This window comes from Bidens hawaiensis, unplaced genomic scaffold, assembly GCF_021521415.1.
Source record: "Bidens hawaiensis isolate Kalapana, Puna unplaced genomic scaffold, B.hawaiensis_p1.1 tig00009539_1, whole genome shotgun sequence".
In the NCBI taxonomy this organism is placed as follows: Eukaryota; Viridiplantae; Streptophyta; class Magnoliopsida; order Asterales; family Asteraceae; genus Bidens; species Bidens hawaiensis.
In genome coordinates this window covers 759,246-772,156 of record NW_027491707.1, presented here as the reverse complement: position 1 = coordinate 772,156, position 12,911 = coordinate 759,246, and the positions used below count along the sequence as shown (strand labels likewise).

At 36.8% G+C, this 12,911-nt stretch overlaps 1 protein-coding gene across 1 annotated transcript; it reads right to left on the bottom strand.

Annotated features, from left to right (window-relative positions):
• Window positions 1-483: 483 nt before the first annotated feature.
• On the bottom strand, window positions 484-4,239 carry LOC143532651 (uncharacterized). Its single transcript, XM_077027642.1, has 3 exons — window positions 3,326-4,239; window positions 1,186-1,728; window positions 484-841 (listed from the first exon to the last, which is right to left on the bottom strand). The coding sequence occupies exons 1-3, from the start codon at window positions 4,187-4,189 to the stop codon at window positions 743-745; spliced, it is 1,506 nt and encodes a 501-aa protein (XP_076883757.1). The 5' UTR covers window positions 4,190-4,239; the 3' UTR covers window positions 484-742.
• Window positions 4,240-12,911: the final 8,672 nt, after the last annotated feature.

Genomic DNA, 12,911 nt, shown 5'->3' with positions numbered 1-12,911 from the left:
TTCAATGCTAACAATAATATTAAAATAAACAAATCTTAATTTTTTATTCCAAATCTGTGAGAAATAATTACAACTAGCAGGACCCACGTTCCACTTTAAATTTCACCAACCAAAGACCACAATATTCCCAATTATTTCTGTCGGTCACATTTTTATATTACAAATCACATTCATACCTGTTTAATTATCATTTGATACACAAACATTAGCCCTTTAAAAACATTTAATTAATAATTAAGTCAACATGATTCATATAAACAATTACAAATTCGTTAAACAATGCTCCAAAACGCACATTTTTATTCACATTTGCCAAACCATATATTAACATGCAAAAATCAAGAATAAAATTGACCAACAGATGGTCAACTCATTTAATGATGGATGCTTAAAATATAAGTTATGATAAAATAATTGTGTTCAAGGATGTAACAAAGATGATTATGTATGTAACGGTGAATTGGGCCCCACAAAAATGATATTAACAAACATGTAGAGACAAGGATTGAGCGGTTAAGGAGACTAATACGCACTCGATAATCATGTTTATTGCGTGTGAAAGACGAACAAAGATTATACATTGACATACTTCCTAATCTATTTGTGTTAGTGAACTTGAAAAGAACAAAGAACTAATACTATATAGCTAAATGCTTGACATCTGAAGAAGATTTATAAATTATGCTAAAAATCGACATTAAAGAAAGTATCGTACAAGAAAAGAACGCGAACGCGATTATCGTTATACTTCAGTAATTTCATCTTCCCGGCATAACCCAACATCCACAACCAATCCTTTCTTCGTCGACTTCAAAACCCTGCAACAATTTCTTTGCGGGGACTGAAAAAAAAAGGGCCATTGTTATGGTCTGAAAAGAGGTCATTTTTAAGTACTCGTAGAAATATGCAAGGTTGGGTTGTGTCAAAATCACGTCGTTTGTAATCAACCATAACAATATTATTACGATAATAATTTAAATAAAAACGATTTAAGAAGTTGTATGCATTAAAAACAGACATTTTTTATAAGAAAAATAACCTGTTAGACCCGCTATGATTTAATAGACATCTTTATGCATCTAAGAAAATTGCGGCGGGTCATTTTCACCATGATTGACCCGTTCTCTAATTACCCCTTTGGTATAAAACTATGAAACACAACCCGAACAAAAGAATTGGACTTACCCTATCCCATAATTGTGGATCCGGTATTTTAAACACGACAACTTTATCAAGATTTGAAGGATCAGTCATCTTCCATTTGCAAACCGGATGAGGCACCCGATGTCGCGTGTATTCACTAACGGTCACATTCGTTGTAGAATTTAACCGAACCTTATTCATGTAAAACACAAAGGGTTTTTGACACGGGTTACGGGCCACTGGCCTCGTGTTGAAAGCATAAGCCGTGTAATCCGCTCTTCGGTACCAATTCAAGAAAGTTCTTGATGGCATTTCCACTTCACGGGGCGATAATATTCCTCTAAAAACTTGAATTGCAAACCCCCAAGAAACCGAAACGGTCCATCCCTTTGATTGATCATAACAAATTGATTGTTGTATGAGCCCAGCTGAGTCAAGTTTCATGGGTTGCATCAGTCTTTGAAGGGCTTGAACACGTGTCACATTTGGGAAAATGGGTTCGACAACGTCAAGGTGGTGTAACGATACGATTGGTGTTACGGGGTGTGCAGCGAGCAGCCCGAATAAGTTACCATACACATCATACTGAAAAAAAAAGAATAAAAATACGTTAGAAAAATTGGTAGGACCGTTTTGCCCTTCAAGGCGGTTAAACTAGTCAAGCAGGTAACTTTAGTTTAAAAGAGAGCAAATATGTTAAAAACTACATTCAGGAACATAAATTGTTGTGATTTAAACTATTCAAGTAGGTAACTTTAGCTTAAAAGATTGCAAATATAAGAAAACTAACGTTTAAGAGCATAAATTATTGTTATTAAACTACTCTAGTAGGTAACTCAAGTCTAAAAGATTGCAAATATAAAGAGAACTAACAACCAAGACCATAAAATGATATGATTTAACTACTCAAATAAGTAACTTACTTTGAAAGATAGCACATATAATATAAACTAACATTCAAGAACATAGACTGATGTAATTTAACTACTCAAACAAGTAACTTTACTTTCAAAGATTGCAAATATAATAAAAACTACACTCAAGAACATAAATTGTTGTAATTTAACTACTCAAGCAAGTAACATTAGTGTAAAAGAACGCAAATATAATAAAAACTACATTCAAGAACATAAACTGTTGTAAAATTAACCAACTCAAATATGTAACTTTGTTTAAAAGATGGCAAATAAAAAAAAAATAAAGCAGTCAAGAACATGAATGGTAGTGTTTTAAACTACTAAAATAAGTAAGTCAGTTTAAAAGATCTCAAATATATAAGAAAACTACCACTTAAGAACATAAACTGTTGAAATTTGAATGAGACAGTTAAAACACATTACTAAGAAAACAAAATGAAATTCAAGATCATATAAAAAAGAATTTCATGATCAGATCCAAATCAGACAGGCTTTTTACAAGAGGTAAAACAGTTATAAACATATATTGGTAAAAAAAGTTATGAACAATTATGGGTGAAAAAACACAAAAACCCCAGTAACAATAGTACCATAACAATAATTCAGAATTCTGTATATTATCATGTGCAGCATCAATTATTGCTTTAAAACCACAGAAATAATTCCAACAGAAACAAAATTTTATCATGGCATATACCCTACCCCAAAAAGATATTAAATAATACAAACAAGTAGTCAAAATCAAGACTTTCACAATCTTCAAATGGACTTTTAGTTAAGCTTAACATCCCACAATAAATGGTAAAAAAAAGTTTCACAACAAAATGATATAACAAGTTAACAACAATTGATTCATTCTACAATTATACTTAAGAGTTAGCAAATCTTGCAAAAATACAAGAAAATGCAGATAAAAAGGCGTAAACTTGAGACTGATTCCGGGCTATAAACTGAATTATGCCTTTTTAAACAAACATTTATACAGTTAAGAAGACACTTTTCTTATACATTATAACATTAATAAAAATCTTGTTAAAACCCATAATAAATGTGACAACTTTCTAGCCATATCACATTTATGCTTAGTGAACCATCTAGCAAAGTACAACCAAACAAGCATGAGTTACATACAAGTTGCAATATAATAAGTCAAAATAAAATTTTTAATCTGGGTTTTGCCTCGTTGATGTACTAGACCAATCTCAACTACTTCTAGACTACAAACTACAACTAAACTAGCACAATGTACAACAACAGCAACTAACCTGATGAAACCCGAGCTCCTTGGTAAGCGGCACACCGAGCTCGGCCATACACGCCTGCATCCGATCATCCGACCCGTACAACCCCGGATACCGCTGAATACACCGATCCTGCATCTTCTCCAACGCCATAGCCAACGGGTAACTAATCGCAAAGCCGCCCCCTCCATACGCCATCCCGTAACTAAAATAAATATTCTGCAAATGACTCTCGGATAAACTCCCAATATACCAATACCGATTATGATCATACTTATTCAAAACCCTAACAAGATTCTCAGTGACAAACACCGTGTCATCATCCCCCATCACAAACCACCTCACATTACTCATCCCTAACCGCACCGTCTCCGATACTATCCGCGATATCCGAATCGCGGAACGATGCCCCTGTTTGTTCTTATAAGCGAAATGTGACGTGTTCCCGGATATCCTAACACTCGGTAACCCGTCTTCGGGCCGGGTTCTCACCGGGTTATCCAACCACACAATCCCCCTCATTTTATCCTCTTTCTTCCACCACAACTTAATATACTCCTTCCTTTTGTCCCACAGCTTCGCTGAGGCTGCAATTCCAAAGACTATGTGTTTCAACCCGGTCTTTTCGGTACCCGGAACGGTGTCGTTTGGGAGGAAATTGCGGGTTGTAAGGATGAGATCTTGGTGGTCCGTACAGGGGAGGGTGATGTTAATGTGGGTGTTGAGTAATTTGAGGGTGTAGATGAGGTAAGTGGCGGAGACGAAGAGTATGAGGTAGAGCATGAGCTTCGGGTACCCGTTTGTGACCCGGGTGGATAGAATGGGAGGTGGGTTGGATCTCATCTGATCCCATATGAGTTTGTCTGAATCTTTTTGGTTCAGTTTCATATCAGCAGCTGCAGATCTGTTGAATTGAATTGGGGGTTTTGGAGAGCATGCAATGGTGGTGACAGCTTGCACACTCCACTCCCCCTGGATTGGATTCAAGTACAAGAAGAAGATATAATATGTGTGTGTTGGTATCTGTGCCGCCGAGTGAGGGGTGTGTGTGTTTTAAGTGATGAAGACAGAGAATAGAGGGTTTTTAGTTGGGATATAATATAGAGATAAAGATGTGTATATCTATAGATTGATGATAGATCCCACTCGGTTAACATTCATATGACCAGCTGGTAAACAAGACAACTTAGGGGTGGTTCTTTTTCATAACAGATTTTTTTTGTTAAATACATTTAAATAAATAAAATTGTGATTTTGTTTTGATCAACTTTAAGTCTTTTAATTGGTTATTAGGCTGAGGGGTGTGGAGCGCGAGAAAGGGCGCGTGAGCCCAGCCGCTCGCGCCCCGGGGCGCGAGCACCACACCACCGAGGCGCGAGAGGGGCACGAGCACGAAAAACAAAGCAGGCGCAAGGGGGTTCGCGGGAGCTGTATGGCGTAAAGGGACTTGGGGAATGGTGAAAGAGACGTTGGAGTCTTAAAATGAGCCGTTGGCTCTTTATTTAATAAAAAAAAAAAAAATTTTACTCCTATATATTACCATTTTATACAACACTTAACACAACTTCAAAAAAAAACCAAACTTACCTATTTCTTTATACAACACTTCCTATATATTACCCATTTCTTTCAAACTTTTTTAAAAAAACCTTTACAAAATCCTATATAATACCCCTAAATCAACCCATTTTTACCATATCAAACACAACTTCAATCTCCAAACTCATATATAATATCCCAAACTCCTATATAATACCCAAAAAAAATCCAAAAACAACCCAATTTTTTTTTAAAAAATATTGTCGTCGTACTCACTCGTCTGATTCCGACTCCTCCGAAGAGGATGATTTGCTTCTTCATGTAGGGGGAGTTTTGACCGCAACCGTGGTCAATCTCTTGCAAAATCAAGCCCATCAACCCCGACTCCCGAGGGTTAGAGCACCACCTCGTGACATTCCGCCACAACCGTCCACAATCAGTGATCAACAAAAACTTCATAACATAGCAAATATCAAGAGCCGTGAGATACACGGGGATCTTCGACATGAGTTGGTTGAACATTTGTGGGCGTCGCGACCAGATGATCTTGTATTAGATTAGTTTTATTATTAAATATTATTGTTTGTTTAATTTTTAGTATGTTTTTTTTATTATGAATTTTCAAAAAAATGTGTGTTTTTTTAAATAATTTCTTGTTTTTTTAATAATACGTTTTTTTAATACATTTATAAAAAAATAAAAAAAAAACCGCTCGCGCCCCCTCTCGCGCCCCTCCACACCAGGGCCCGGGGCGCGAGCACCACAACCAACACCCATCTTATCAAGTTTCTCTCTCTGCCACACGTCACAATATTATTGGCTGGAGCCCCCACTCGCGCCCCCTCTCGCGCCCCCCACACCCCTCAGCCTTATATATTTCGGATTTAGGTGCTAAAAATTCGAATCAAGTAGAGTTTAAATGAGTTCGAGATAAAGTTAGTTTCAGTTTGAAGTTTTACTATAAGTTCTGTTTTCGTTTATATCTAATCTATAATATATATAAATGAAAATATAAAAATCCTAAGTGTCGTGATGTGGTCGCTCCCTCTTTTTTTGGAGTCACCAGATTTGCTTGATTTTTAAATGGAGGCTTCTCATGCATTTGACCCGAATTCACGGGTATGTGTCTTATCAAACCCAGATATTTCTTAAATGGGTTATAACATCTCATTAAATTAAAAACTAATCTCACTAAATATTTGATACAAAAATCCTATAAAGGAGGGATATACTAAAAATTAATATATGATTTATTTTAAAAAAGATATATGTTATTTATAATTAAAAAACCAATTTTATAGTAAAAAAATAAACAGGTATTGAGTTCCATCAAACTCATATATCTATTAAACCGGGTTATAACGTCTTATTTATTTATGTAACAATTCAATATCAAGCCATAAATATATTATTAATTTTCATACAATAAAAAGATAAAAATTCAAAAAATAGATAAATATTAAAAACAAATAATATAAAATGACCCCCGTAATACGGGGGATAAAAACTAGTTATTTATATAATTGTCTATTATAAAATAATACGTGTCGCTCTCAGGTTGTCCTCCCATTCTCTAGAGCCACCAGATTGCTTGATTTCTAAATGGAGGTTTCTCATGCATTTGACCCGAAATCGCGGTTATGGGTCTTACCAAACCCATATAGTCTTTAAATGGGTTATAACATCTCATTTATTTGTGAAACTATTTCATAATCAACCAATAATTTTCGCGAGTCATGGGTCTCACCAAAACCGGATAACCCTTAAATGGGTTATAACGTCTCATTTATTTGTGAAACAACCTCTTAATTATCAAAGAATAATTTCCACGGGTTATGAATCTTTCTAAACCCTAATAGCTCTCAAATAGGCTATAAGATCTTATTTATTGGTAAATATTTTTATCTTCAAACCCTAAATTAATTTGACTTCTTTGCATGTTATCCATTGTTAGTCTATCATTTACATCGTCGGTTAACTTCTGATACTACCCGTCATCGTCAACTACATCAACGTCCCCTTTTTCATTAGACAGATATTTGTGTTCATGTTTGTTTATTTAAAAAAATCAAAATGTTCATGTTCGTGTATTTTTGTTCGTTAAAAATCTAAAAGTCCTACACATCTTAATTGAAAATACTCAAACGCAAAAAAATATAATAACAAACTAATATATATATATATATACACACACACACACATATACATTAAATTAAAACAAACTACTTTAAAAAATTAAATAAATAATTATAAAATAGCAAAACGATTAAAAACAAAAACTTAAAAAAACTCCCTTAACACGTAAGGATGAAACTTATAAGTAAAAGTTGGATTTTAACGATTATATATTTTTACAGTTTGTGGATAATAATTTAACTTTATTTTAAAAAATTCTTGTCACCAGTCCCATCTTTGTCTTATTTTTTCTCATTGTACCCATAGCTAAAAAAAAGAAAAAAAACTCAAACCCATTAAGTTTTTATTTTTTTTTTCAGATTTTCAAAATGATGTTTTAGGGTTTTATATCAGAAGACGATACGAGTTATGTAACCGAAATACCTAGTGCTTTATGTTTTGGAGGCAGCTTTGAAGTTTCTTGTGTAGACCTTTGTCCCCTCCCTATTATTACTTGTGATTTGCAAAATCTTTAGTGTGTTGATCTAGACTATTCCTCATGAATGTCAATGTACGGTTGTTGGGATAACAATGTTTATAGCTAAACCATAATCATGTGTAATGGAGAGTGGCACCGCGTTGATAACATAGCATAACTATATTCCCTTAAATCAATCACATTGACTATATTCCTTTAATCGAATCGATTTTAACCAATAACCGACATAGCTAGTGGATCGGTTTAATGAATTTTTAAAAATTGTCAAATGTGGGTCGGTTTTGATTAAAAATAATTACAAAACTGTCATAACCGAACCGATCCATTTATTAACCAATAATATGTTTGGGATTAACATCCACAAAACATATTGTCTGATTATACCATTTTGATGTTTTTAGTTAAACAAGCCCGGCTCGCGAGGCGCCCCTCTCGCAGTAGAGTTTGCTATTGAAATAACTTAAAATGTCAATGTTGGAATATGTAATGCTGTTTTTTTAATATTTGGTATTCATATTGTGGGTTATATACTTTGTTCAATTATGTCATGTCCATTTTTTTAATTTTTTTTTGTAGTATTGAGCACCAAACTTTCAGGCCCGGCTATATTGTTTGGGTTACGGTTAGCTGACCCATAGCCGAGTCTATATAATATTCAAAACATATTTACCGAAACTGCCATAATAAATCGATTAAGGTTAACGTTAAGATTTTCCATTAATCGACACATCAATTATGGTTTTGAGTTTGACCCAAAACCGCCCTGAACCGACCCATGCACGTTCGTAACACCAGCCGGTGATATGAGAATAGGCGACGACTAGGGTTGAGTGGTTCGTGATACCATGAAAGACTTATACACGAAATACTATTGAATAGATAATGATCTCTAATCGTTAGGCCATTATATATAACTACAGATGTAATCTCCTATTTGGAGATAATATATGAAAAATAAATGTGATATATATAAGGAATGTAAGTTATGCTATATATAGAGTCTACTACACCCCATAGTGTAAGCGGGAGGTGATTGTATGCTGGGATTGGAACAGAAATCCTCAACCGGTGCACGCGGCATGCCTTTTGTGAAGATATCGACTATCTGATATGGGGAAGGTATGTGAGAGATGCGGATAACCTCACTGAACTTGTTCGGCACAAAATGGTATTCAAGTTCAACGTGCTTCGTGCGTTGACGTTGTATGGGATTCCTCAAGAGATAGAGGACGCTGACGTTATCACAATAAACTAAAGTGGCACATGATAGAGGTTGATGAAGTTCCAATATAATATTGTGAAGCCAACCAATTTCAGCAACTATGTTGGCAGTGCTTTGGTACTTGGCTTTGGCACTACAACAGGAAATTGTTGGTTGACGTTTGGAGGACCAAAAGATTGGTTAGAACCGTAGTAAAAGCAATAGCTGGAAATGGATCAACGGGTAATCGACCACCCCATCCATTCAGCGTTGGTGTACGCAAGCAAAGAAGGATCCACAATTTTCCATAGGGTGAGGCCCTAGAACAAAGTTCCTTTAACGTAATGGATAATTCTTTTTGTGCATCATAGTAATCGGTTGTCTAGGCACGCATATGAATGCATATATTCTATATGGTGTAGTTAATATCTAGACATGAAAAGGAATAATATTTTAGCGCTCCCACTTTGATAAAGAGTTGGATCATCTATGGTCATGCCAAAAATGTCACTTAACTTATCATATGTGTCGACTTGTATTGCAACATGTTTGTATGCCAGCATGCCAACCCATTTAATGAGCATACGTGCTCTGTGAGGGGAACATAATGTCCGCTTTCTGGGAGAATGAAATACCGAGAAAGTAACTTAGCGAACCAAGATCCTTCATAGCAAATTCATTTGCGAGGCTTGACATTAACTGTTGAAAAGGTTGTATGTGGAGGTGTTAAGAAAATATCGTCAACATATCAAAGTAACTAGGTTGTGTGAGTACCATGGTGAAGGATGAAGAGAGAGAGAGAGAGTTGTCACATCGGTTTTGTTGAAAACCTAGTTTTAGGACGTATTTGTGAAACGTTAATACCATGCCCTCGATGTTTGTTTAAAGCCATATAATGACTTTTAAGCAAATAGACATGATTCGGATAGTCTTGGTTACGAAACCTCATGTGTTGGTACATATACACGGTTTCATTCAGGTCATCTTGTAGACATGCGTTGGTAACATTCAATTTGTGCACCAACCATTTTTATGAAATTGCATTGGATAATACGGTGCAAATAATTTGCTATATACCCGTCGCACTAAAAGTATGTAACATCTCGAAATTTCCAAAATGATATTTATTATATTACCTAATAATAGAGGGAAAGTTGACTCGGGTTCGGGAAATAAATAATAGAGTAGGAGTTGGTATGAGTCGGGCTAGTGTTAGATTATTTGAGATGGGTTAAATGAGAATGGGCCTTAGGTCCATGGGCTTAAAGGGATATAAATATCCCCTAAACCACCATAAAACCCTAAACCTCATCTCTTTCCATTCTAATCTCTACACATTCAAAAACACACACACCATAAACGAGCAGGATCCGAGAGAGAGTAAACGTTAGTTGGTGCTAGATCGTCGTGACGAACCAAAGCAACAAGACCAGCTCGTGTTCGTAAGTTCGACTCATTCAAGGTACGTTTATGGTTAGAAATCGTTCGTATAGGTTCGGTTTGATTTGAGAAATGGTAGATCTGAGTTTGTATGGTAAAAACGAATCCAACAAAGCTAAACTTACTGAAAATGGTTATGATTTGATGGGTTAATCGATTGATAAAAAGGACCCGTAACCTATATGCCTAAATCGCACCCTCTAAACATCGATGTTAGGTCAATTTGATAGTTGGGGTTTGTAGGCGCTGGTCAGACGATTCCATGGGTACCTAAATCGAGTTATTTGGTTAAGGAACGAAGGATTTAAGAGCGAACAGAACCTGCAGACGACAACTTCGCCTGCAAGCTAAGTTCGCCTGATGAACTTCGCCTGCAAGCTAAGTTCGCCTGATGAACTTCGCCTAAAGCTAAGTTCGCCTAAGGTTTAACTTCGCCTAAAGCTAAGTTCGCCTAAAGCTAAGTTCGCCTAAGGTTTAACTTCGCCTAAAGCTAAGTTCGCCTATGGTTTAACTTCGCCTAAAGCTAAGTTCGCCAAAGGTTTAACTTCGCCTAAAGCTAAGTTCGCTTAAGGTTTAACTTTGCCTAAAGTTAAGTTCGCTTAGAAAATAAATTAAAAACCTAATGGAAAATGTGTTAAGACAGTTAATGTAAATAAAATTTTTCCAAGCTGACCTGGCAGCTCGACCCCAGCCAGGGGCTCTGCCCCTTGGACCCTGCTAGGGGCTGCCGCCCCTAGACCCCGCTGCCAGGGGCACTGCCCCCGGACCCCCGTTCGTTGTGGGTAGTAGTTAAGACTGGAAAGATGATATGAGTAGTGATGGTTGTTTGATACGTGTACTTGTTATACAGTCAGCCGTGCACAGCTGAAGAAAGGGATTACGATTAACGGTGAACGTAACCGTGTTCAGGTGAGTTTCTAGCCCCATTCCTTGTTATGTTTTCGGGGCTGTGTGCATACTCGATGTGTTGTTAATACATTTATCCTAAGTGATAAGTGTATGTCATATGTGATATGTGTGATAGATATGAATGATTGTTTGTCGGTACGCGAACGATCTTCGGATATTGCGCGTACTGTCAGGTTAAAAATAAAGGTACGAATATTATATATCGAAGATGTATGAATATTTCAAATGAATACTTGTCGGGGCGTGAACGATCTTCGGATATTGCACGTAACGTCAAGGGGTATGGTTGTTAAATGAATGAGGTAAGGAATGCCTAGAGTGTTCTTATGTTATAATGTAAGTATGTGTATATAGGTACACGAATGGCATGTGAGTTCTACGTTCGACATAGTAAGTTAGGATGGCAAATCCCTCTAGCTTCTGTCGGACATAGACTCGGCTGGTGATGGCGTAGTTAAGGACTGCGAGCCTTATACGTGAAGTAGATGATATACGTAAACGTAGATAAGGACTGCGAACCTTATACGTAATGTAAATAGGCGTCAGCATAGGAAAGGACTGTGAACCTTATACGTGCTGTATTTGTAGCATAGGGGAGGACTGCGAACCTCGTACGTGCTATGAATTAGGTTGCAACATAGGGAAGGACTGCGAACCTTGTACGTGTTGTGGATGTATTTCAGCATAGGAAAGGACTGTGAACCTTATACGTGCTGATTTTGTAGCATAGGGGAGGACTGCGAACCTCGTACGTGCTATGAATTAGGTTGCAACATAGGGAAGGACTGTGAACCTTGTACGTGTTGTGGATGTACTATGGTATAGGGAAGGACCGCGATCCTTGTACGTACCATAAATGGTGAACATAGGTAAGGACTGCGAACCTTGTACGTGTTCACGACCTTGAGTACAGGTATAGACGGTGAACTATGAACGTACTCTCGGTAGACTGAGGTTAGTGATTGTAGATATGTATGTATGTATGGTAGCGAGTATGTATGTAGAACAGAAGGGTAACTAGTGAAGTATGGATATGTATCTACAGATATGTATGTATGTGTATGTATTGTATGGCGTTCGATTAACTAGAACTCACTCAGCGTAGCTGACTTTTAGTATGCACGCAGGTGAGCTGATTATAGAGTTAGCATAAGGATGACACACGGCATGGATTGAACGGCTGGCATCTGAAGAAAGAAGTAAAGATGTTTTAAATATAAAGTTTTGTGTTATGGTATCAAAGAAAAGATTTAATGTTTTGTAACAAATGATTGATGTTTTATATTCCGCGAAAAGTTTTAATAAACTCTGATTTGAAGAACTGTGTTTATGAGTAAATCCGACGCTAAAGTAGGGTCACCGGGTTCGGGGCCTTACAAAGTATCCTTGCAATTTATTCCCACATGTTGTGAAAGACCATCGCATACTAGCCGAGCTTTATAACATTCCAAAGTGTCATTAGAATTAAATTTGTGCCTAAACAACCACATGCTATGAATTGCATTTATTTGAGGGTGATGAGATAATAACTCCCAAGTCTCATTTTTATTAAGGAAATTAAACTCATTGGTCATGGCTTTATGCCATTCCGGTGTGGACAAGGCAAATGTGAGATTTTTGGGAATAGGAATGACATTGGAGGTGCGTAGATTGAATAGTTGTTTGGGTTTAACGACACCGTCCATGCAATGAATACGCATGGTGTGGGAGGTAGGTGGCGGAGGGGGTGATGCTTTTAGTGTTGGTGTTCAATCGAAAGAAGGGGTTGAAACTGAGTTACAAGTGGATGTGGATAGTGTAATGGGCTGTTTGTGTGATGAAGTAGAAGCTGGAGTGGGGGGTGGCATGGGCGATGGGGGTGAAGGCTGGAGAAATAATTTGTTTTAAAGAAAGGTTTCGGGCTGAGG

Excerpts from the sequence above, each read along its gene's own strand:
- LOC143532651 (XM_077027642.1), bottom strand. The coding sequence starts at position 4,189 with ATGAAACTGAACCAAAAAGATTCAGACAAACTCATATGGGATCAGATG. Across the intron at positions 1,729-3,325 it reads AGGAGCTCGGGTTTCATCAG|TATGATGTGTATGGTAACTT; the intron begins GTTAGTTGCTGT and ends TTTTTTTTTCAG. Across the intron at positions 842-1,185 it reads ATCCACAATTATGGGATAGG|TCCCCGCAAAGAAATTGTTG; the intron begins GTAAGTCCAATT and ends TTTTTTTTTCAG.